The sequence below is a fragment of the Callithrix jacchus genome, chromosome 17 (genome assembly GCF_049354715.1).
Source record: "Callithrix jacchus isolate 240 chromosome 17, calJac240_pri, whole genome shotgun sequence".
Taxonomy (NCBI): Eukaryota; Metazoa; Chordata; class Mammalia; order Primates; family Cebidae; genus Callithrix; species Callithrix jacchus.
Genome location: NC_133518.1, coordinates 41,766,466 through 41,792,981, shown reverse-complemented (window position 1 = coordinate 41,792,981; position 26,516 = coordinate 41,766,466). Strand labels below are relative to the sequence as shown.

General features: G+C 39.4%; 2 protein-coding genes across 3 annotated transcripts in view; both read right to left on the bottom strand.

Annotated features, from left to right (window-relative positions):
• PCOLCE2 (procollagen C-endopeptidase enhancer 2) overlaps nt 1-26,516 on the bottom strand; it is a 73,832-nt gene that overhangs the window by 9,781 nt on the left and 37,535 nt on the right. For both annotated transcript variants that reach the window (XM_002759522.7, XM_054247136.2), the window contains exons 3-5: nt 24,934-25,189; nt 12,658-12,782; nt 8,882-9,018 (exon numbers count right to left, since the gene is read on the bottom strand). In XM_002759522.7, the coding sequence (XP_002759568.4) occupies nt 8,882-9,018; nt 12,658-12,782; nt 24,934-25,189 (518 nt within the window). The remainder of the gene's footprint in view (nt 1-8,881; nt 9,019-12,657; nt 12,783-24,933; nt 25,190-26,516) is intronic.
• LOC128930023 (heterogeneous nuclear ribonucleoprotein A1-like) lies at nt 3,443-4,686 on the bottom strand. The gene is made up of 2 exons (XM_054247137.2): nt 4,493-4,686; nt 3,443-4,460 (listed from the first exon to the last, which is right to left on the bottom strand). Exons 1-2 carry the CDS (start codon nt 4,549-4,551, stop codon nt 3,560-3,562), a joined length of 960 nt encoding a protein of 319 aa, XP_054103112.2. The 5' UTR covers nt 4,552-4,686; the 3' UTR covers nt 3,443-3,559.

The window sequence follows — 26,516 nt, the reverse complement described above, 5'->3', positions numbered from 1 at the left end:
AAAAGAAAAATGTGTTTTTAAATATACATGTAAATACTTAAAAGTGGTGCCTATTTGAAAATGTAAAATTTTCTGGTTTCCCATTAACTTCTGACAATAGATTACCATTGTTTAAACTTAAAGCATTTAAAAATACCAATTCTAATAGCTCACATTTACTGTGTGCTCAGCCAGGCACTGTGCTTTATATGAACTGTCACAGTTCACCTTCACAACAACTCTATTTTTCTCTTTTTTATGGAGTAGGCAACTGAAGTTCAGAGAGTTCAAGTGATTTGCTCAAGGCCCTATAGCTAGTAGCTTGGGAAAGTCAGAACTTGAACCCAGGACCAGCCAACTCTAGAGACTGTGGCAGATGTTGGGACACGGCTGGTTTTCCAAAAGCACCCCATGGTTTGCCTGATTGGGAAAAGGCAGATTTTTTGAACTAAGACTCTTGAGTTCAAGCTGGCCTGGGTTTGCCACATGTTGGCTAAAGAGCATAAAATGGACAAATCTGGTGAAAAATTCCTACACCCTGTAAAGACACACCCAGAGGGGTGATCTCAGTGGGCTGATTATCTTTTCTATCCACTCTGGGCTAAGAAAGCCATGCAAAGGACTTCCATTTCATTTTCAATGGCAGTTCTTAGGCATACCTCAAATGGAAACATTTCTGTTATAATCTCCATTAGCAAAATGCTATAAAGGAAAAGAAAGTGATGAATCTGTTTTGGTGGGCAGGAGCCACATCATTGATTAGGAGCTCTAATTTTAGGAGCTTCCTGGTTAATTGGCACCAAAGATTTAGTGGAGATGATCACTGAGGCTCAAAAGCTCTCTTAAATCTTAGAGGATTTACTGTATTACACAAGATAGTTTCATTTAAGTTTTGCTATTCTTATTTACACAATAGTAAAAAAGAAAGCTGTCTGATTAATGCTGTTTAAAAACTAATGAAGAGATAGGAAAAAATTTAACAAGTTATTTAAATGAATTAGCCAGTGGTTTGACTGAACACCTTTTTTGAGACATCTTCTCAGCCAATCACTTCTTAAGCATCGTGGACAGCAAATAATAAGGCACCTCTTTTTGTTTATCTTCCTAGTGTCAGCGATGCTGAGTAGGGTTGGGTGGTAGAGAGGGTAAATCTACCTGACCCAACCAGGTAGAAAAACTGCATGATCTTTTCTGTCCTGAATATGACACCTTGAGCCAGGGGATAGAATGAATCAAAAAGTGACTTTGTGATCTACATTTGTAGTTTGTTATGGGTTGAATATTTGTCTCCTCCAAAACTCATGTTGAAATTTAATGCCCAGTGGGGCAGTATTGAGAAATGGAACCTTTAAGAGGTGACTGGGTCATGAGGGCTCTGCCCTCAAGAATGGATTCATCCATTAATAGATTAATGGTTAAATGGGTTACTGGATTAATGAGTAATTATGGGAGTGGAATTGATGGATTTATAAGAAGAGAGACCTGAGTTAGCATGCTCTGCTCCCTCGCCATGTGATGCCCTGTGCCACCTGGGGACTTTGCAGAGTCCCCACCAAAAAGGCTCTCCCCAGGTATGCTCCCTTGACCTTGGGCTTCTCGGCCTCCATAACTGTAATAAAGAAATTATTTTTATTTATAAATTACTCAGTTTCAGGTATTCTGTTATAGGCAACACAAAACAGACAAAGACAGTTCCAGCCACAAAAGTGATCAGGTCATTTAAATAATGCTTCTGAGAGTCAAGCCTTTCACGACAAAATTACAAAAAGCACTTATAAGCAGCGAAGGAAGAAAAGACTCAATCAGGTCACCTTCTAAACATGATGTTATAATTATGTGATCATTCACTACCTTTTCTATGAATTAACCTTGGGGTACTATATTGAAAACCGAATTTTCTCAAGGAAGAGTATTTTAGGAACAAAGATATATTTTTATTATGCTGCAACTGAGCTTTAGGATAAATGAGACAGAATCATAGTGCCACCAATGTACTGGGGGCCATGTTATGTCTGCAAATTAATGTTCTAAATCACTAGGAAGATAAGAGGAAATTTAACTTAGATCCACTCTGCATTGGCCAATCCCAAGAATGGACTGAGATGCTGTTTCATGTGGTATAGAGCCAGTTACTGTTATCTGTCTCTAGTTATCATTCCACATTCTTCCTGTCCTTCAGTCACTACAGCCAACCAAACACCATGTCCTGCCAGTTTTGCTTCGTAAATATTTCTTGATCCACATCCTCCTCTTCTCCACCATCCTTCTCCACCTCCTTGACTTTACCTGGACCACGGCAACAGCCTCCGAACTAGCCTCCCTGCTCACCTTGTCTAGGAAAGGGGTTCTAGAGCCTCTGGTCCTGTCACACCTGGCTTAAATTCAGTTGAGTGCTCCCATCTCTGCAGCACACAGAAGCCAACTCAACCCTCCTGCCTCATCCCTATGGAGGCCCCAACTCAAGGTTTTGGCTACAGAAATAACGTACATCTCTCTCGTGCATCTTATGGAGTTACCTCTGCTTGGAATGAGCCTGTCCTCCCTTCTGTCTCTAACTAACTCCAACTCTTCCTTCAAGACTTAGCTTCGAGAGGCACGATCTCCTTTCAAAAGCTTCCCCTGATCACTTGTCCAGACTGGGCCAAAGAACTCAGAAACCCACCCAGAACATTCATTAACCAGTTAACTTGTCTGCCTTATTTCGTTCCCTCCCAGTACTTACTTCTGTAGTTTTAATTTATCTTTGTATTCCAGGTGCCCAGCACATAGCCGGGGAGTAATCAATGTTTCTGAACGCAATTCAATGGCATTGATGCTACACTGAATCTAACACAAGTCTATCTATCCCCAGTGCTCCTCCTGTTCATATTTTTAACAGGGAAAGGCTCCCCAAACAGGTTTTCTCATTTTCTGCACTGCTCTAACCCAGAAGTAATCTAACTATGAGAAATATTCCTCTGGATAAAAGTGTTAGTCAGTGAGCTGGCAGCCAAGCTCTTCTAGTCAAACCCCTGGGAAATGAGTGACGCTCCACAGCCGCCACTAGTGCCACCCCTCCTCCATGCTCACGGAGGCAGCCACTACCCTGAATTTTGTGCTTATCATTCTCTTGTTTTTAGCCATAGGTTTATCACACACATATGCATCATTATGCTATATACTGTATAGGTTTGAGTGTTTTTAAATGTCATAAATAAAGGTTACGGTGTACATTTTTCTTTTTTGTTTTATGTTGTGTGTTTTTTTTTTAAAGACATTTATTCAGTGTCATGACCAGACTATTACATTTAGCAATCAACAGCATGGGGGCAAAAAAAAAAAAATCTACATTAAAACCCTTTGTTGGAATGTTTTACACTTTCCACAGAACAGAAACTAAAATAACCTGTTATACAATGAGTCAGAAATACAGTCCTCGAGTTTTTTGCCCATACACCTGAGTATTTGTCTAAAACATGTCTTCTCTGTAGCAGCTAGGCCCTGCCACCACTGTGCTTGGCTGAGTTCACAAATCCGTTATAACCTATAGCTTCCCTGTCACGTCTCTGGCTCTCCTCTCCTGATAAGCTTTGTTTCCTAATTAAAATCTGCCACTGCCATAGCTGCTGCTGCTACTAGAACAAGCATAGCCACCTTGGGTTAGTGGTCTGGCAAAGTATTGGCCTCCACCACCATAGGGGCCAGAGCTTCTGCCTCCAAAGTTTCCTCCCTTCATGGATCTAAAACTTGAAGACTGATTGTTGTAATTGCCAAAATCTTTGTAGCTTCCACCACCTCCAACACTGCTTCCATCATTACCAAATCCATTATAGCCATCCCCACTGCCACCATATCCACCACTGCCATGGCTGCCACCGAGGTAACCATGACCACTGAAGTTTTCTCCAAGACAAAAGTTGTCATTCCCACCAAAACCACCTCCATGTCCACCACCAAAGTTTCCAGAACCACTTCGACCTCTTTGGCTGGATGAAGCACTCGCCATCCCTTGGTTTGACAGGGCTTTCCTGACTTCACAGTTGTGGCCACTCACAGTATGGTGTTTCTTAATGACAGTCTTATCCATGGAGTCACGGTCATCAAAGGTTACAAAGGCAAAGCCCCTTTTCTTGCCACTGCCTCTGTCAGTCATGATTTCAAACACATCAACTTTTCTATACTGCTCAAAATAATCTCTTAGGTGATGTTCTTCAGTGTCTTCTTTAATGCCACCAACAAATTTTTTTTTCACAGTTAAGTGGGCACCTGGTCTTTGAGAATCTTCTCTTGAGACAGCTCTCTTTGGTTCCACAACTCTTCCATCCACCTCATGTGGCCTTGCATTCATGGCTGCATCCACCTCCTCCACAGTTGCATATGTGACGAACCCAAAGCCCCTGGAGCGCTTGGTGTTTGGATCACTCATTACCACACAGTCCGTGAGCGTTCCCCATTGCTCAAAATGGCTCCTCAGGCTCTCATCGGTTGTTCCAAAGCTCAACCTTCCAATGAAGAGGGTTCACTGAAGCTCAACCCTCCAATGAAGAGCTTCCTCAGCTGTTCAGGCTCTTTAGTAGACTCTAACTTAGACATGATTGCAGGGAGAAGAGAGATTTTAACAATGCTTCTTCGGCAGCATCCATGGGCAGAAAGCTTGTATTGTGTTTCTGAGACGAGGTCTCAGCTCACTGCAACTTCTGTCTTCCAGGTTCACTGGATCTTCCCACCTCAGCCTCCTGAGTAGTGGGGATTATAGGCAGACATGCCCTACCAGGCATCATTCATTGTTTTGTATTTTTAGAGACAGGGTTTTACCATGTTGCCCAGTCTGGTCTTGAACCTCTGAGCTCAAGTGATCCGCCCACCCCTCCCAAAGTGCTGGTATTACACAAGTGAGCCACCACAACTGGCCTTTATTATTATTATTTTTTAACCTTCAACATTAGAACTGTGAGAATTATCCACTGTTTTCATTGCTAGGTAATGTATACTATAACACAATTTATTCTCTTGTTGATAAACATTGGACTATTTACTTTCTCCCACCTTCATTACAAACCATATTGCTGAGAACATTCTTGTATATGTCTTTTGGTGCAAAAGTGGTCATACCAATTTACACACCTTTCAAAGGTTTATTCATTGTACAGCTTTCTTTTGGGAATGCCTTTTGATGTCTTTTATCCCCCTTTTTTTCCTACTGGATGGTTAGCTTTTCCTTATTAACTTTTAGGATTTCTTAATATATTCTGGAACCTAGGCCTTTGTCAAATATGTGTTATAAATATGTTTCCATTTGTGCCTTTTCCCTCTCTTTCAGGTACATTCTGATGAACAGGAATTCTCATCTAAGTTTCTCATTTAAGTTTCTAATCCACCTGTCATTGATTTTGTTGTGTGATATTAGCTATGAATATAATTCCATTTTTCCATATGAATAAAAATAGACTTGGCCCCACATATCAATGAAGCCATCCTTTTCCTGCTACCTGATGGTTCTCTGTGAAATGCCCAATCTGCAGATACATGTGGATATGTTTCTGGCCTCTTCTTGTTATTTAATTAGCCAGTCTTCCCATCTCTCTTTTAAAACCACACTGTCTTAATCACAACAGCTTTCTGATAAGGTTCCATACATGGTAAGGCAAGTCTTCCCGCCAGGTTCTTCTCCTTCAGAACTGTCTTACTTTTTTCGCCCCCTTCTTCCTATCCCCTTGCAATCCCATGTACATTTTAGAATTGGACTGCTAGGCTTAATGGAAAAATCAGTTTTAATATTTTTAAATGATATTAAGTCTTCCTATTCATGAGCATTGTACATAGCTCCATTCATTTAGGTCTTTTAAAATATATTTTAGTAAGGTTTTATAATTTTCCCTGTGAAGGCACATTTTTATACTTATCTTGAGCAATATTTTTATTGTTTTTAAAATAATATATTTTTCAAAATACAAACTTTTAAGTTCATGCTATTTAAGAAAATATATTTGTGAATAAAATGATGTTTCCAATAAATAATGTTAACTTCACAAGTCAAACTTTAATGTGTGACTGTGTAAGGTATAACATTAAATTAATAAAGTCTTTAAGTTCAAACCAACCTGGAATTCCTGGTCATAGTGTTTTTTATACATTACTAAATTTGGCTTGCTACGTTTTTTGTTTCAGAATTTCTTTTTTATCATATTGATAAGTGAAATTTGTCTCTAATATTCTTTTCTTGTACTGTCCTTATCTTGTTTTTGGTATCAAGTTTATACTAGCTTTAGAAAATTAGTTGTAGAACAATCCCTATTTTTCTCTGGGAGATTCTGTACAGTATCTGAAATATCTGTGCCTGAAATATTTGTCAGAACTTTTCCTTCCTTGATAGAAAAATTTTTAACTACCGATTAAATTTCTTTAGTGATCATTTGGCAAATACGGATTTTTCCTTCTCCTGTGTCCATTTTTGCTTGAAAAGAATATAGTTTCTCCAGTTATTGGATGTAGTATTCTCTATTTGTCTATTAGACCAAGCCTGTTCATTGTTTTTCAAATATTCTACCTCCTAATTTCCCATCTTTCTGTCATTTAGTTAATCTGTTAATTATTGAAAGAGATGTGTTAAAAATCTCTAATTGTGAACTTTGTAGATCTGCCTTTAAAAATTTTTTTTGTTTCATATAATTTTATGTGCAAGTTCACAATTTTACAATTATTATACCTGCCTGATAAATTGCATCTTTATTGTTTATATAGCAACTATTTCTGGTAATGCTTTCTGCCTAAAATTGATTTTTTCCTGATATCAATGAAGCTACGCCAATTTTCCTTCAATTAGTGTTTGCTTCTAGTTGTTTTATATTTATTTGAATATGAATAAAAGAGAGACATGGAAGAAAAGCTGGAACAGGATAGAGAGTCAACAGAGTTTATAACTTTTGTTTTTTGTTTTTTTCTTAGTTTGGGAGAACTTAGGTTTATAGGCTATGGGGCAGGAATAAAAAGGAAGGTAGAGGCTAAATATGAAGAAAAAGAGGAATGTTATTCATGTAGGAAAGTTTCAAGGGAAAAAAGGAGGAGGTCCAAAGGAAGACATAGATGAATGTGTTGGCTTTCAAAAGGGTGTGGTGACCCCAACAAGGTCTACATCCTAATCCCTGGACCCTGTAAATATGTTACTTTATACGGCAAAGGGGTTTTGCAGATGTGATTCCAACTCCTCAGAAGGGGAGAGTGTCCTTTATTATTTAGGTAGGCCCTAAATGTAACCACAAGTGTCCTTATAAGAGGGAGATTTAACTAAGAGGAGGAGACAGAAGAAGCAATGCTTTGCCAATGAAGGAAGAGGGCTACAAGCCAAGGCATGCAGGCAGACTCTAGAAGCAGAAAAAGCCAAGGAGACGGATTTTCTCTCAGAGCTTTCAGAAGGAAACAGCCCTGCCAACACCTTGACTTTAGTCCAGTGACACTGACTTCAGACTTCTGGCTTCCTGAACTGTAACAGAATGCATTTGTGCTGTTTTAAGTCACTGCAGGTATGGCAATTTGTTACAGCAGCAATGGGAAAAGAATTTTCTAGGAACTTAGAAATAGGCCCTTCTCCAACATATTCATTTGTAAAGCCAAATTTGGGTATGGTGGATGCTTAAATTATAACTACTATCTTGTATGCATTAAAACATTCTTAATATTATCAACAAAAATATAAATGAATTGAAATAGAAAAATATCCTGCTTTAACTCAAATGTCTAAGAAAAATCACAGTAATGCATATAAAATCAAGTGATGCATATAATCTAATTATGTTTAAGCAACAGAGTAGAAAAGGGTATTTAAATTGGCAGAATGGTGACCTTGAAGGCAAGCTGCAGTAAATTCAACTGTTGCTTTTACTAATGTTGTATGTGAAGTTGTGAAATATCTTACACCAAAATATAGTTATTATTGCACCAGAATATAGCAGAATTAAGTAACTTGGGCAATATCACAGTTAATAATGTCACACAGTTAAGTGGTAGAACTCTTGGCTCCATAAATGTTTGTTGAATAAATATATGGCGTCTTCAAGGTCCACTTAGCAGAACTTTGGGTAGAATGTCCAGGACAGATCTCTGATAAGGTAAAATCATTTGGATTTGTTGTAAACTTCTGGGTGTCCTTGTCTGGATCCCCAGTATTTAGCTCCCTGTTTGTCTTTGTGTTGTTTTATTTTGTTTTCAAAATTTTCCCATTCCACTCTGATGCTTGATCTCATTCTTACAGGGCAGTGATGTATCCAGGTACCTGGCTCTACATCTGACCCTGGGTCATCACCAACTCTATTGGTTTCAGTTTGGCTGTTGACACTCCTGTTAATGTTGCCTCAAGGTCTGGGTTGGCTATTCTTTGATGATGGTGCAACAGGGAACTCCATTGTTGTGGGACTTGTTTGGATCTATGTCCCCACCCAAATATAATGTAATCCCCAATGTTGAGGAGGGGTGTGGTGGGAGATGACTGGATCACGAGAGCGGTTTCTCATGGTTTAACACCAGGCCCTTTGGTGCTATCATTGTGATATTGAGCTCTCTGCACTCTGGTCATTAAAAAGCTTCTGGCACCTCCCCCTGACCTTGCTCCTACTCTGGCCATGTGATGTGTGTGTTCCCTCTTTCCCTTCCACCATGATTGTACATTTCCTGAGGCCTCCCCAGAGCAGAAGCCTCACACTTCCTGTACAGCATGCAGAACCCTGAGCCAATTAAACCTTTTTTTATAAATTACCAAGTCTTAGATATTTCTTTATAGCAGTGAAAGAACTGATTAATAGAGGACCCAATAATTTAACAAAACAACAACACCACAAAATCTTCCAGAAAATAAATGTAATTGGGAAACTGAACAAGAAACAAGTTTAGAGCCATAAAACTATTAATGACATAAATAAGTGCTACTTACGCAGGTGGACTATCGCCACAATACTTTCCAATTCTTTTAGCATCGTTGACTTCCCCACCATTAAACACAGCCACATAATCATATCGGCAGTAGTTATCTCGCTCCACATCAAACTTCTCAAATTTTAATTCTATAAGCTTTAGAGAAAGCAAAATAGAAGTGTCAAATATTAATAGCATTGTTGAATAGCCTCAAATAAAATTCTTCCTCTCCCCAGATTTGGAGGATACTACAATTTTCCTTTGTAAAACAAAGTATTCATTATGTTTAAATGCTTTTTGTTGCATATTTCTTAAAAATACTGCGGTATTCTTTTGCTTTCAATTTTAATATTTTCAAAAGATCATCTCAAACTCAGATCAACTCCAGTTAGTATATTAAACAAGAATTCTGTTCACTTACAGCTACACAAGTTTGGGAACATTATATAACACTAGCAATCTACTTTAAGACTGTAATTGGTTTTGGAGCTCTATCATACAGCATGGTAACTATAGTTAATAATAATGTATAATGTACTTCAAAACTGCTGAGAGTAAATCTTTATTTTTTTTAAGATGGAATTTCAATCTTGTTGCCCAAGCTGGAGTGTAGTGGTGCAATTTCAGCTCACTGCAACCTCTGCCTCCCAGGTTCAAGCAATTCCCCTGTCTTAGCCTCCCAAGTAGCTGGGAGTATAGGCATCTGTCACCACATCCAGTTAATTTTTGTATTTTTAGTAGAGACAGGGTTTCACCATGTTGGCCAGGTCTTGAACTCCTGACCTCAAATAATCTGCCCACCTCAGCCACCCAAAGTGCTGGGATTTCAGGCACTCGCTACCGTACCCAGCCAAGAGTTAATCTTAAATGTGATCACCACCCTCCACACAAAAACGAAAGAATAACTATGTGAGGTGATGAATATATGGTAATTACTTTGATTGTAGTAATCAGTTCACAGTGTATACATATATCAAAATATGTTGCACACTGTAAATATATATGATTTTCATTTCTCAACTATACCTCAATAAAGCTACAGAAAAAAGAAAAAGAGAAAACACGATTGTAACCGGATAATTGGATGTGTGTTGCAGTGGGAAAGGGGGTATATACCATAAGATAAGCTAAAAGAAATAAAAAGTATTATCTAAGATGCTCCTTATATTACTGTATGTCAGGGAGTAGTGTGTGTGCATATATGTGTAGGAGGGCGAGATGAGTGGATAGAGTTGTTCCCCTTATGAGGGAAGGAGACTGACATTTCTATCATATGTAAAGGAGACAAATTTTGGGGACCAGCTATTCAGGAAAGTAGAATTGATGGCAGTGTTTTCTTGAAGTATGTTTGAAATGTTTGATACCATGCACGGCCTAATCAAGGTGTGGTTATTTTTGAAGAGGTTGCACAGAAGCATTGACATACGAAGTCAGTGTTAGGTTTTAAGTATTTCTCAATTTTATGCACTAGTACCAATAATAGTGTCCTAAATTATTCAAGTGAATAGGACATTTTGATTAAATAGGCAATCAATCATTCCCCATACAAGCAGATTTTTTTAAAGAACATTTCCAACATGTGAATGAAAGGAAATCTCATTGGATTTATTATTACCTATGACATCTGGTACCCAATCTCGCTGGGCAGCAAGTGGGCAAGAACCCTTCTTGCTACTTCAGGAAAGATAAAGGGCATTAATTCCTATTAGCTAAAGAAGACTCTCACACAGTAATCCAGATGAAGAGGATAATAGCAACAGTATCACAGATGAACACAAAGGCAATTTTGGCTTTAAATATAACTGCCATACATCTTCATACTGAACTACCTTTTAAAAAGTCAGTGCCAGTGATAGGTGAATAATGTTTAATCACACTTAACATGGTTTTAAATTGTATTAAAATATTTCCTCTTTGGGTCCAGTGACTTCTCACCACTTATTAACAAAATGCTTTCCAGGTAATTTAAAAAATTGGCAAACTTTTTCTACTTAAAAATTAGTCATAAAAACTTTTAAAGAGAAGATTAAAAATAAGTAAACAAATAAGATAAAGGAAAAAGCTGTGTTAACAAGTAATTTTATTTTTCGAGACAAAGTCTCACTCTGTCATCCCAGCTGGAGTACAGTGGTGCCATCTCGGCTCACTACAACCTCCGCCTCCCAGGTCCAAGCACTTCTTGGCCTCAGCCTCCTGAGTAGCTGGGATTACAGGTAATTTTTGAATTTTCAGTAGAGACAAGGTCTCACCAAGTTGGCCAGTCTGGTCTTGAACTCCTGACCTTGTGATCCATCCATCTCAGCCTCCCAAAGTTCTGGGATTACAGGCATGAGCCACTGAGCCCAGCCAGTAACTTTTTAATAGAAGAAAATTCCAATGAAATTTGTTCAACAGAATAATTTCTTGCATAGAAACTATTTAGGACTTAATATTATCATTATATTTCTCTCCTCTGAGAAGCTGCCAGTGATTTCAAACACTACAACGATTAAGAACTCAATTGACTGAAGCCAAAAATCACAGTAATGAAATAAAAATCAAACTTAAAATTTAAATAATCAAAGGGAAGAACAATGGAAAAGAGATGCTTAACCGTTATCTGCAAGTATAATTAAGTTGGAATTATTTGGTCAAATATATTTATGAATGTCATGGAAAAAAATGACCAATACAATTTCAACAACTACATAATGGTTTAAATATTTCAGAAACATAATTTTTAAAGTTACTTTAAACTATACAACATTCAACAGACTTATAAAATCTTCCATTACTAAACAAATGGCTATATATTTCTTCTCAAAAACCAAGATTTGGTTTTATGATCAGTGTTTATGTCTGTATATATGTGTATATGTTCAAATCACTAATGTGCATGGTATATTATCTTAAATAATTTTCCATGCAAAAAATTAATATATGACAAATGGTATCCATGCAAGCTATATAAAAGGTCAATTTAGAAAAGGTTTTTTAAAAACAATATCATAATGTTTACCTCACAGTGTTTGGATAAAAGTCTATAGTGTTTGTAATAGTAATAATTTTTATAAAGTTATCTTTAAAGGTCCAAAAAGTCGATTCCATCTGTTTCTATGCTAACTTCTTTCCTGCAATTAATAGGTGAAAGTGGTTCCCACAAAGGGTAAAAAGTTGTATATGTAACCACAAATCAATAAATACTGGAAAAGTCCATCTCCTCTGTTGATTATTTTAGAACAATGAATAAAACTTTTTGTGGAGAACCTGCCCAAATTTTATTTTTAACGACAACCAAAAACACCCTAAAGCAGACCAGCATGTTCCCTGAAGAGATGATGTGGCTTGCTTTTGCCAGCTATGTTGAGGCAAAGCATCCACATTTTTTGATTTAGTGACTAGGATAACTATTATCAGGACATGATGGGTTTGTGATGTGAGCAAATGGTAACCTGAAATGCCCACGGACCTGGGGGTTTTTATCCTCCCACAGTTAGTCACTGCTGCTTATAACATCCACTGCAGGGTTAAACAGTCCTATGTGGAATTTGCTTACCATTTGTATTTTTAAAGGTGTTTTGAAAAGTATCATTATATAGCAGGAAATTAAATCCATGACTTTGCAAGTCAAAAATGCAAAGGCCTTAATCTGGGGTCTTAACATGAAGAAATACCTGTGTCCAGGAGCCTTCCTCTTCTTGTATCCCTTAGCTCTCAAATAGACCCCACAACCGGAGGTTCTTGAGAGTTGGGCCACGCACACTGTCTGGGCAATTCACACATGCATGCTTTCTTCACACTTCCAGGGAATCTCACCTGATTCTTTGGGGCTACAATGTGCCACACACAAGTGACGCCTGCAGGGTAATCCCGGTCTGGCCAGTTGGGGGTTTTAAAAGAGCCGGAAGGTCTTTCAAGGCGTCCACCACAATACTGATCCCCTTGATGAAACAAGGAAAAAAGCCCACAGGTTTATGTAAGTTACAGCAATACAACCATGTAGAGATTAGGAATGTGGAATCTTTGTTAAGAGTTCAGTAAATAAAGGAAACAACAGAAGTGCTTACATTTTCTCTTTAAAATGTGGTTACATACATACACCCCCACACATACACAATGAATGATCTCTGTTACCTGACATATCAACACAAGAGAGGAGAGAGGTGGACTCAGAGCCTCTTTTCTTTTTTTCCTTTTCTTAGACAAGGAAGACAAAACATTTAGATATGTACTCATTCAGAAAGCTTGTAGGCTCAAAAAATCAGATTTTGACTCCTCAAGGCATTGGTATTTAGTAAATGCTCAGGGACAAAATTTATATCAGTTGATATAGACAATTCTCATTACTAAAAAATTTTACATATTATATATATCTTTAAGAAGTTTTAAGAGTATTTTTTGTTTGTAAAAATAATGCATTTATAAATTTTCAGCAATACAGAAAGACATAAGAAGGAAAGTAAAAAATTACCCCCAAATCTCTAGTTTTAGCCACTGAAAAATAACCACAATTAATATGTGACAAATGTCATTTCAGGCATTTGTACTCATAGGTTTCATATGTACCTGTGGGTTGTCAGAAATAATGTAAGAGTTATTTTAATATGAAGTTCTAAATTTAATTTTACTTGAATGTAAATAACAAATAAAAACTGAACTGAAACTAAAAGAATTATACTTTAATGGAATATTTCTTTGACACAGAATATAATCATTCTTAAGTCAAACTTCTAAATTTAAGAAAATGTATTATAAAAATGGAGGTTGGAATAATTTCTAAAATCTCCATTTAATGAAATAGTTCCAGTATATACGAAGTAAGTAGAATGATATAATGACCTCTCACATATCCATCACCCAGTTACAGTAATAGTCATCTTTCTACTATTCTATCTGTACTGCTACCCAATCCCCAGCACCTGCTCCATTGTTTTTATTATTATTATTTTACAGGTTTGGGGAAGGTAAATTCACATACTCTGACATACACAAATCTTAGCTTTACAAATCCAAAAAAATGGATATACCTGTGTAAACCACACTCCTATGATGATATGGAATCCATCTCCCACTAAGTTTGTACATCCCTTCCCATCCTGCCAGTTCTCTACACTACTTTTGTGAAAAGTTTTGCTTTAGATGAGTTTAATTCTAGAGCTCCATATGAATTTGTTTACCCATTCTCCTGCTGATGAGTTGTTTCTAGTCTGGGCTATTGTGAATGAAGCTGTTATAAACAATTTTATACACTTTTTTTATACGTGTATCTTCATTTCTCTTATACAAATACCCAGGACTGCAACTGCTGGGCCAAGAGTAGATATAAATACTTAACTTCATAGAAAACTACTAGAACTTTTCTCCAAGTGGTTGTATCATTTTACACCTCTCTGAGTGTGAACACTTGGTTGCTTTACATCCTTGCTGCCATTTGGTGTTGTCAGTGTTTTTAGCCAACATGGTGGGTAAGTAATAGCAACTCATTGCAATTTTAATTTGCATTTCACTGATGACTAAAAAGAGATACTGGGTAGTTTCTCTTTTTTATTTTTAAATTTTTTATTGCATTTTAGGTTTTGGGGTACACGTGCAGAACGTGCAAGACAGTTGCATAGGTACACACATGGCAGTGTGTTTTGCTTTTTTTCTCCCCTTCACCCACATTTGGCATTTCTCCCCAGGCTATCCCTCCCCACCTCCCCCTCCCACTGGCCCTCCCCTTTTCCCCCCAATAAACCCCAGTGTTTAATACTCCCCTCCCTGTGTCCATGTGTTCTCATTTTTCATCACCCACCTATGAGTGAGAATATGCGGTGTTTCATTTTCTGTTCTTGTGTCAGTTTGCTGAGAATGATGTTCTCCAGATTCATTCATGTCCCTACAAATGACACAAACTCATCATTTCTGATTGCTGCATAATATTCCATGGTGTATATGTGCCACATTTTCCCAATCCAGTCTATCATCAATGGGCATTTGGGTTGATTCCAGGTCTTTGCTATTGTAAACAGTGCTGCAATGAACATTCGTGTGCATGTGTCCTTGTAGTAGAACAATTTATAGTCCTTTGGATATATACCCAGTAATGGGATTGCTGGGTCAAATGGAATTTCTATTTCTAAGGCCTTGAGGAATCGCCACACTGTCTTCCACAATGGTTGAACTAATTTACACTCCCACCAACAGTGTAAAAGTGTTCCTTTTTCTCCACAACCTCTCCAGCATCTGTTGTCTCCAGATTTTTAATGATCGCCATTCTAACTGGCGTGAGATGGTATCTCAATGTGGTTTTGATTTGCATCTCTCTGATGACCAGTGACGATGAGCATTTTTTCATATGATTGTTGGCCTCATATATGTCTTTTTTCGTAAAGTGTCTGTTCATATCCTTTGCCCAATTTTGAATAGGCTTGTTTGTTTTTTTCCTGTAAATCTGTTTGAGTTCTTTGTAAATTCTGGTTATCAGCCCTTTGTCCGATGGGTAAACTGCAAACATTTTTTCCCATTCTGTTGGTTGCCGATTCACTCTAGGGACTGTTTCTTTTGCCGTGCAGAAGCTGTGGAGTTTGATTAGGTCCCATTTGTCTATTTTGGCTTTTGTTGCCAATGTTTTTGGTGTTTTGTTCATGAAGTCCTTGCCTACTCCTATGTCCTGGATGGTTTTGCCTAGATTTTCTTCTAGGGTTTTTATGGTGCCAGGTCTTATGTTTAAGTCTTTAATCCATCTGGAGTTAATTTTAGTGTAAGGTGTCAGGAAGGGGTCCAGTTTCTGCTTTCTGCACATGGCTAGCCAGTTTTCCCAACACCATTTGTTAAACAGGAAACCCTTTCCCCATTGCTTGTTTTTGTCAGGTTTATAAAGATTGTATGGTTGTAGATATGTTGTGTTGCCTCCGATGCCTCTGTTTTGTTCCATTGCTCTATATCTCTGTTTTGGTACCAGTAACATGCTGTTTTGATTACTGTAGCCTTGTAGTATAGTTTCAAATCCGGTAGTGTGATGCCCCCCTGCTGTGTTCTTTTTGCTTAGAATTGACTTGGCTATGCGGGCTCTCTTTTGGTTCCATATGAAGTTCATGGTGGTTTTTTCCAGTTCTGTGAAGAAAGTCAATGGTAGCTTGATGGGTATAGCGTTGATTCTGTAAATTACTTTGGGCAGTATAGCCATTTTCACGATATTAATTCTTCCTAACCATGAACATGGAATGTTTCTCCATTTGTTTGTGTCCTCTCTGATTTCGTTGAGCAGTGGTTTGTAGTTTTCCTTGAAGATGTCCCTTACGTTCCTTGTGAGTTGTATTCCAAGGTATTTTATTCTTTTTGTAGCAATAGTGAATGGCAGTTCATTCTTGATTTGGCTTTCCTTAAGACTGTTATTGGTGTAGAGGAAGGCTTGTGATTTTTGCACATTGATTTTATATCCTGAGACTTTGCTGAAGTTGCTTATCAGTTTCAGGAGTTTTTGGGCTGAGGCGATGGGGTCTTCTAGGTATACTATCATGTCGTCTGCAAATAGCGACAATTTGGCTTCCACCTTTCCTATTTGAATACCCTTTATTTCTTTTTCTTGCCTGATTGCTATGGCTAGAACTTCTAGTACTATATTGAATAGGGGTGGTGAGAGAGGGCATCCTTGTCTAGTGCCAGATTTCAAAGGGAATGCTTCCAGATTTTGCCCATTCAGTATGTTATTGGCTGTTGGTTTGTCATAAATAGCTTTTATTACTTTGAGATATGTTCCATCGATACCGAGTTTGTTGAGGGTTTTTAGCATAAAGTGCTGTTGAATTTTGTCAAATGCCTTCTCTGCATCAATTGAGATAACCATGTGGTTTTTGTTTTTGGTTCTGTTTATGTGGTGAATTACGTTTATAGACTTGCGTATGTTGAACTAGCCTTGCATCCCTGGGATGAATCCTACTTGATCATGATGAATAAGTTTTTTGATTTGCTGTTGCATTCGGCTTGCCAATATTTTATTGAAGATTTTTGCATCTATGTTCATCATGGATATTGGCCTGAAGTTTTCTTTTCTTGTTGGGTCTCTGCCGGGTTTTGGTATCAGGATGATATTGGTCTCATAAAATGATTTGGGAAGGATTCCTTCTTTTTGGATTATTTGGAATAGTTCCAGAAGGAATGGTACCAGCTCCTCTTTGTGTGTCTGGTAGAATTCGGCTGTGAACCTGTCTGGACCTGGGCTTTTTTTGTGTGGTAGGCTCTTAATTGCTGCCTCGACTTCTGCCCTTGTTATTGGTCTATTCATAGTTTCAGCTTCTTCCTGGTTTAGGCTTGAGAGGACACAGGAGTCCAGGAATTTATCCATTTCTTCGAGGTTTACTAGTTTATGTGCATAGAGTTGTTTGTAATATTCTCTGATGATGGTTTGAATTTCTGTGGAATCTGTGGTGATTTCCCCTTTATCATTTTTTATTGCATCTATTTGGTTGTTCTTTTATTTTTAATCAATCTTGCTAGTGGTCTATTTTGTTGATCTTTTCAAAAAGCCAGCTCTTGGATTTATTGATTTTTTGAAGGGTTTTTCGTGTCTCAATCTCCTTCAGTTCAGCTCTGATCTTAGTTATTTCTTGTCTTCTGCTGGGTTTTGAGTTTTTTTGATCTTGCTCCTCTAGCTCTTTCAATTTTGATGATAGGGTGTCAATTTTGGATCTCTCCATTCTTCTCATATGGGCACTTATTGCTATATACTTTCCTCTAGAGACTGCTTTACATGTGTCCCAGAGATTCTGGCATGTTGCGTCTTCGTTCTCATTGGTTTCAAAGAACTTCTTTATTTCTGCCTTCATTTCATTGTTTATCCAGTCAACATTCAAGAGCCAGTTGTTCAGTTTCCATGAAGCTGTGCGGTTCTGGGTTGGTTTCTGAATTCTGAGTTCTAACTTGATTGCACTATGGTCTGAGAGGCTGTTTGTTATGATTTCAGTTGTTTTGCATTTGCTGAGCAGTGCTTTACTTCCAATTATGTGGTCAATTTTAGAGTAGGTGTGATGTGGTGCTGAGAAGAATGTATATTCTGTGGATTTGGGGTCGAGAGTTCTGTAAATGTCTATCAGGTTTGCTTGCTCCAGGTCTGAGTTCAAGCCCTGGATATCCTTGTTGATTTTCTGTCTGGTTGATCTGTCTAGTATTGACAGTGGGGTGTTAAAGTCTCCTACTATTATTGTGTGGGAGTCTAAGTCTCTTTGTAAGTCATTAAGAACTTGCCTTATGTATCTGGGTGCTCCTGTATTGGGTCCATATATGTTTAGGTTCATTAGCTCTTCTTGTTGTATCGATCCTTTTACCATTATGTAATGGCCTTCTTTGTCTCTTTTGATCTTTGTTGCTTCAAAGTCTATTTTATCAGAGATGAGAATTGCAACTCCTGCTTTTTTTTGCTCTCCATTTGCTTGGTAAATCTTCCTCCATCCCTTTATTTTGAGCCTTTGTGTATCCTTGCATGTGAGATGGGTTTCCTGGATACAGCACACTGATGGGTTTTGGATTTTTATCCAATTTGCCAGTCTGTGTCTTTTGATTGGTGCGTTTAGTCCATTTACATTTAGGGTTAATATTGTTATGTGTGAATTTGATACTGCCATTTTGATGCTAGCTGGCTGTTTTGCCCATTAGTTGTTGTAGATTCTTCATTATGTTGATGCTCTTTAGCATTTAGTGTGATTTTGGAATGGCTGGTACTGGTTGTTCCTTTCTATGTGTAGTGCCTCTTTCAGGAGCTCTTGTAAAGCAGGCCTGGTGGTGACAAAATCTCTGAGTACTTGCTTGTTCGCAAAGGATTTTATTTTTCCTTCACTTCTGAAGCTCAGTTTGGCTGGATATGAAATTCTGGGTTGAAAGTTCTTTTCTTTAAGGATGTTGAATATTGGCCCCCACTCTCTTCTGGCTTGTAGTGTTTCTGCCGAGAGATCTGCTGTGAGTCTGATGGGCTTCCCTTTGTGGGTGACCTGACCTTTCTCTCTGGCTGCCCGTAGTATTTTCTCCTTGATTTCAACCTTGTTGAATCTGACGATTATGTGCCTTGGGGTGGCTCTTCTTGCGGAATATCTTTGTGGTGTTCTCTGTATTTCCTGCATTTGAGTGTTGGCCTGTCTTGCTAGGTGGGGGAAATTTTCCTGGATAATATCCTGAAGAGTATTTTCCAGCTTGGATTCATTCTCTTTGTCACATTCTGGTACACCTATTAAACATAGGTTAGGTCTCTTCACATAGTCCCACGTTTCTTGGAGACTTTGTTCATTCCTTTTTGTGCTTTTTTTCTCTGATCTTGGTTTCTCGTTTTATTTCATTGAGTTGATCTTTGACTTCAGATATTCTTTCTTCTGCTTGGTCAATTCGGCTATTGAAACTTGTGCATGCTTTGCGAAGTTCTCGTATTGTGTTTTTCAGCTCCTTTAATGCATTCATATTCCTCTCTAAGTTATCCATTCTTGTTATCATTTCCTCGAATCTTTTTTCAAGGTTCTTAGTTTCTTTGCATTGATTTAATACATGTTCTTTTAGCTCACAAAAGTTTCTCATTATCCACCTTCTGAAGTCTAATTCCGTCATTTTCTCACAGTCATTCTCCGTCCAGCTTTGTTCCCTTGCTGGTGAGGAGTTTTGGTCCTTTCTAGGAGGCGAGGTGTTCTGGTTTCAGGTGTTTCCCTCCTTTTTGCACTGGTTTCTTCCCATCTTTGTGGATTTATCCACCTGTCGCCTGTGTAGTTGCTGACTTTTTGGTTGGGTCTCTGAGTGGACACCCAGATTGTTGATGATGAAGCGTTTCTGTTACTTGGTTTTCCTTCTACCAGTCTAGCCCCTTCGCTGTATGACTGCTGAGGTCCACTCCAGGCCCTGCTTGTCTGGGGTGCACCTATAGCAGCTGCGGAACAGTGAGGGATGCTACCAGTTTCTTTTTCTGCTGTCTTTGTCCCAGAATGATGCCTGCCAAATGTCAGTCTTTTGGATATAGAGGGGTCAGGGAGCTGCTTGAGGAGACAGTCTGTACTTTATAGGAGCTCAATTGCTGAGCTGTGAGCTCTGTTGTTCATTCAGGGCTGTTAGGCTGGTATGTTTAATTCTGCTGCAACAGAACTCAAAAAAAACCCCTTTTTTTTCTCAGATGCTCTGTCTGGGGGGGTTGGGGCTTTATTTATGAGTGTCCGTTGTGCTGTCCTGCCCAGCTAGGAGGCAGTCTAGTCACTATTTGCCTGCCAAGGCTCTGCCCTGCTGGTGTCAGGTTTGCCCTGTTGCTGCAGGCTCTGCCCTTCTGCTGCGGTCTCCGCCCTGCTGCCACAGGCTACGCCCTGTGGCGGAGTCTCTCTGTTGTAGTGGGTTGCCTTGGCAATGGCAGGCTGCGTCTGCAATGGGCGTGTACCTCAGTAGGGGTGGTTTGCCTTGGTAATGGCAGACGCCCCTCCCCCACGGAGCTCACCCTCAGGGACCCTCTCCACCGGGAGCATTTGGAATCGCCGTTTTGTTTGTCCCACTGTGCTACCCCAAACACTGTGTCCCTGGAATCTCCTGGGCTGGCTCACTGTCCAAGTCCCGTTCAGTCTCAAGTTCAGCCCTCTCAAGTCTCAGGTTGCCGGTTCAACAGGGCACCCGGACCGGTGCGCTTTGTGCGGAGCGCTGTGTAGCACCCCTAAAGCGTGGGCCCCCCGCTGCACCAGCTGCCGGCTGCACCAGCCAAAACCTCTGCCTGGTGTCCCGCATCTCTTTTATACCTGGGGATTTCCCCATTCTGTGGGCAACAAAGGTCCATCTGGAAATGCGGCCCTGACTCACCCTCTCCGCGCATTGACCATGAGCTTCAATCGTGGGTTGTTCTCACAGCGCTATCTTGAGTACTCCCTGGGTAGTTTCTCATGTGCTTATTGGTCAATCATATCTTCCTTTGTGAAGTGTCCAAGTGTTTTGCCAATATTTATACTTACTGGAATCTTTATCTTTTTATTGTTGAGTCGTATGAGTTTTTTGTATATTCTGAATACAAGTTCTTCACCAGATATTTTTGTGAATATTTTCTCCCATTCTGTTGCCCATTCATATTTGTAACGATGCCTTTTTATAAACATTAGTTTTAATTGTAATAAAGTTTTGCATGTTATTTATTTTATCTTTTATTTTTAACCAGCTTGATCTTTGTAGTTCAAGTGCTTTCTTGTAGACAACATATAGTTGGGTCCTGCTTTTCAATCCATTCTAACAATAACTGTCTTCTAATCAGAGTATTTAATAATTAACATTTAATATATTTATTGATCTTGGATTTAATGTGCCATTTGCTATTTCATTCTATTTGTTTCATCTTTCTTTTATTCCATCTATTTTTCTTTCCAGCCTTCTCTGGGTTAGCTGGATAATTTTAGTATTCTATTTCAATCTTTTGGCTTTTAGCAATAACTCTTGCATTTTCAATGAGTTCTCTATGGATTCTAATATGAATGTTTAACTTATCAAAATCTACTTAGTGTTAATACTGTACTTCTCCACATGTTGTATATGTATGTACAACAGTGCAATTACATTTATGTGTCCATCCTTTGGTTGCCATATTATATTACACAATATATATTCCACAACACAGTGCTAAGGTTTTTTGTTTTGAACAAAAACATGTAAAGAAATTAAGAGAAGAAAAGAAAAGAACATATACCCTTTTATGTTTACTATATCCAATGACCTTCATTCCTTCTGTTACTTTCATTTTACCCTACAAGGTCATTTCCCTCAACCTGAGAAATTTTCTTCAATATTTCCAGTGGTGCAGGCATAAAAAATATCTTTCAGAGATTTGTAGTGTTTATCTGAAAATATCTTTATTTTACTTACATTCTTGAAGACTGGCTATAGAATAGTGGTTGACAGTTTCATTAAAGTGCTTTTAAAATACTATGACAGGCTGGGAGTAGTGGCTAATGCCTGAAATTCCAGCACTTTGACAGCCGAGGAGGGCGCATCACCTGAGGTCAGGAGTTTGAGACCAGTCTGGCCAACATGGTGAAACCTCATCTCTACTAAAAAAACAAAAATTAGTCAGGCATAGCGGAATACGCCTATAATTCCAGCTGCTGGGGATGGTGAGGCACGAGAATCTCTTGAACCTAGGAGGCGGTGGTTGCAGTGAGCTGAGATCGCACCACTGCACTCCAGCCTGGGTAGACAAGAGCGAAACTCCATCTCAAAAACAAAACAAGGGCCGGGCGCGGTGGCTCAAGCCTGTAATCCCAGCACTTTGGGAGGCCGATGCGGGTGGATCACGAGGTCAAAAGATCGAGACCATCTTGGTCAACCTGGTGAAACCCCGTCTCTACTAAAAATACAAAAAATTAGCTGGGCATGGTGGCGCATGCCTGTAATCCCAGCTACTCAGGAGGCTGAGGCGGGAGAATTGCCTGAACCCAGGAGGCGGAGGTTGCAGTGAGCCGAGATCACGCCATTGCACTCCAGCCTGGGTAAAAAGAGTGAAACTCCGTCTCAAAAAAAAAAAAAATACTATAACACTGCCTTTTGGCCTCCAATGTTTCTGACGAAAAGAAAGCCATCATTCTTATCATTGTTTTTCTGTATGTAATTTAATTTCATCTGATTGATTTCAAGATTTTCTCCGTCTTTAAATTTCTGTAATTATAACATGCGCAGGTGGTGCTTCATTTTTATTTGTCCTGTGGAGTTTGTTGACCCTCTTGACTGTTTTTAAATTTTTTTATTTATTATTTTTTTTGAGATGAAGTCTTGCTCTGTTGCCCAGGCTGAAGTGTAGTGGTGCATTCTCAGCTCACTGCAACCTCTGCCTTCTAGGTTTAAGCAATTTTCCTGCCTCAGCCTCCCAAGAAGCTAGGATTACAGGAGCATGCCACCATACCTGGCTACTTTTTTTGATATTTTTAGCAGAGACAGGATTTTACCATGTTGACCAGCCTGGTCTTGAACTCCTGACCTTAGGTGATCTTCCCACCTTGCCTTCCCAAAATGCTGGGGTTACAGGCGTGAGCCACCGTGCCTGGCCCCTCTTGAATCAAGTTGATGTTTTTCACTGTATTTAAGCAGAGTCAAGTCATTATATCTTTTAATATTTTTTTCACTTTATTACCACTTTCTTCTTCTGGGACAAAAATGACAGATGTTATAGACCAATTGATATTATCTCACTGGTTTCTCAGGCTCTCTTTCTTCAATCTTTTTCCTCTTCCTTCAGATTGAGTGATTTCTATATAAGTTCACTGACTTTTTTCTGCCATTTCCAAACTACTTGCACATCTGGTAAATATTAAAATTTCAGATCCTGGGGCCGGGTGTGGTGGCTCATGCCTGTAATCCCAGCACTGTGGGAGGCCGAGGCGGGTGGATCATGAGGTTAAGAGATCGAGACCATCCTGGTCAACATGGTAAAACCCGGTCTCTACTAAAAATACAAAAAATTAGCTGGGCATGGTGCTGCGTGCCTGCAATCCCAGCTACTCAGGAGGCTGAGGCAGGAGAATTGCCTGAACCCAGGAGATGGAGGTTGCAGTGAGCCAAGATCACACCATTGCACTCCAGCCTGGGTAATGAGCAAAACTCTGTCTCAAAAAAAAAAAAAAAAAAATTCAGATCCTGTTTTTTTAGCTCTAGAATTATTACTTTATTTTTAATAGTTGCTGTTTCTTTTCTGAGATCCTCAACCTGTTTATTTATTATGCACATATTTCCATTTAAAAATCCTGAAACAAACTTGTAATAGCAGCTTTAAAGTACTTGTTTGCTAATTGCAACATCTGAGTTACCTTGGGATCAGTTCCTATTGACTGCTTTTGTCCATGATTAGGGACATACTTTTCCTGTTTCATTACATGACTACAGACTGGACATTATGTATGATACATTTTACTCTAGATTCTGTTGTGTTCTGATAAAAATGATTTTGTTCTAGTACGCATTTAACTTGGCTGGACTCAAACTCAAAGTCTGTTTCCCTGGCAGCAGGCAGCAGCTGTTAATCTCTTTTCAGTTCTTTCATCTTTCAGCTGATGCTTTTGTGCCAGGCCAACTGGGCTCTCCTCCACACATGCAGAGTTTAACTGTCAGACAAAGATTTCAGTAGATTTTATATGAATATTTTGTGCCTCAATTTTGTAGCTCCCTGCCTGGATTTTCTCCCAAACATTCTGGCTGCTCTGTCAGCCCCAGATTCTGTCCTCTGACCTTTCGGGCCACAGATATTACACCACAGCCCATTCCAACAGCAGATTACGGAGTGCTCTTAGGTAAAAGGCTGAAAGCATACAAATATTGCCCACTGCAGTTATCTCTCAAAAGCAGAGATTTCTACCCTTGGGAGCTCACATGTACTGACATGAAAATATCCCAAGACGTAGTGTTAAATAAAAAGAAAAGGCTGTAAAATAATATGAATGTATGACTCCATAGAAATATAAATAAATATATACATGTGCATCTGGGTATATATACATATATTTCTGCCACCCAGGCTGCAGCACAGTAGCACGATCACGGCTCACTGCAGCTTTGACCTCCCTGGACTCAGGTGATTCTCCTACCTCAGCCTCCTGAGAAGCTGGGTCTACAGGGGCGTGCCACTACACCAAGCTAATTTTTGCAGTTTTTGTAGAGATGCAGTTTCACCATGTTGTTCAGTCTGGTCTTGAACTTCTGAGTTCAAGCGATCCACCTGCGTTGGCCACCCCCAGGTTGGGATTCCAGGTGTGAGCCACTGAGCCTGGCCTCCACTTTTATTTTTTAAAAGCTATTGTATAAGCACTCAAATATAAGTAAGCACACATAGAAAGGTATGGGAACCTCAGGCCATAGCTATTTCTGGAGAGGGGACTACAGAGCAGTGAAGGGGTATGTTTGTATATTTGCATGTGTACTTACATATGCAAGCTCCACACTATGAATTACTATATTTGAATTTTTACAAGAATGCATGTGGACCTAAAAGGCTGATGTTTTTCATTAGTCTCTTCATGGTTTGATGGCATTCACTAGCTCTCTGAGAACTACTCTTAAGCTTTAAAGGAGTAAATAAATATCAAGTGGTAAGAACAGTGAGCAATCGTTGTTACTGCCATTATGTGGAAACAATACCTCTTTCGTTTGGTTCAGCCGCGGAGAACATGGCCATGAAGCCATTGCCAGCCGTGTTGGCATCAGAAATCATCTGCACCATCATCTTGTTGCCATTGGACACCAGGGCTCCAGGCCGGAAAGTGCCACAGAAGCGGCCAATGCGCTGGCCATTGGCATGGCCATTGTACACATCCACAAAGTCATAGCGGCACAGGTTGTCACTCTCGAGGTCTATGAATCGGAAATTAAGAACAACTACTTTTCCTTCAGGAACCTGCCAAGAAAAGGGCCAATTAGAAAACTGTCATGAAAACAATATCTGAGGCTCTGACGTCTCGTCACTTACCTAAGTGTTGTGTAGATTAAAGTATGATATCCAAGATGATGCTTTTCCTCTCTCACATCTGAACTAAACCAAGGGAAGTTTTCTAGCATATTGCATCCCTATAAAAATTTAAGTACTTGTGGGGAAACGATCCAAGATGGCCGATCGCTAACATCCCGGGATTGCAGCTCTCAGGGAAGGCGCGGAGAACTAGAGGACGCCACACTTTCAGACAAAGTCTGGTCGCTCACGGAGCAGAAGATCCCCCAGTGGTGGAAACACACAGGTCGCCAGCGCGACTCTCGTGGTCGGCGCAGCGGTTCCGCCGGCACCTCGGCGCGGCAGCTCTCGGAGCAGAGTAAACGGGACAGGTTCCCCTTCTGACCGAGGTTTGGAGCCCCGGGAAGGCAGAGTCGCCTACTACGGACACAAGAAGGAAGCCCGACAGGAGAATCCTGGGCAGAAAAGCACCATCAGTTTTAACGCCGCTGCTCTGGCCCTGGGAACTAACAACCTGGACGTCCACTCAAGAGACCTAATCTGAAAGTTGCTAATTTCAAAGACGAGAGGAGGATAAATTTACAATGACGGGAAGAAACCAGCGTAAAAAAGCTGAGAATACTCAAAGTCAGAACGCCTCTCCCTCTAAAGATGATCACAGTTCCACATCAACAATGGAACAAGGCTTGATGGAGAACGAGCGCCTCCTGATGACAGAATCACTCTTCAAGGAATGGATAATAACAAACTTCGGTGAGTTAAAAGAACATGTTGTAGCCCAACGTAAAGAAACTAGGAACTTTGACAAAAGGCTTGATGAAATCCTATTGAGAATAGACAACTTAGAGAGGAGTATGAGTGAATTAATGGAACTGAAGAATACAATACAGGAACTCCGAGAAGTATGCACAGGTTTAAACACTCGAATTGTTCAAGCAGAAGAAAGGATATCAGAGGTCAAAGTCCAACTTAATGAAATAAAACGTGAAGAAAAGATTAGAGAAAAAAGGATAAAAAGGAATGAGCAAAGTCTCCAAGAAATGTGGGACTATTTGAAAAGACCAAATTTACGTTTGATAGGTGTACCTGAATGCGACGGAGAGAATGAATCCAAGCTGGAAAATACCCTTCAGGATATTATTCAGGAAAATTTTCCTAAACTAGCAAAGCAGGTCAACATTCAACCCCAGGTAATACAGAGAACACCACAAAGATATTCCTCAAGAAGAGCAACCCCAAGGCACATAATCGTTAGATTCACCAGGGTTGAAACGAA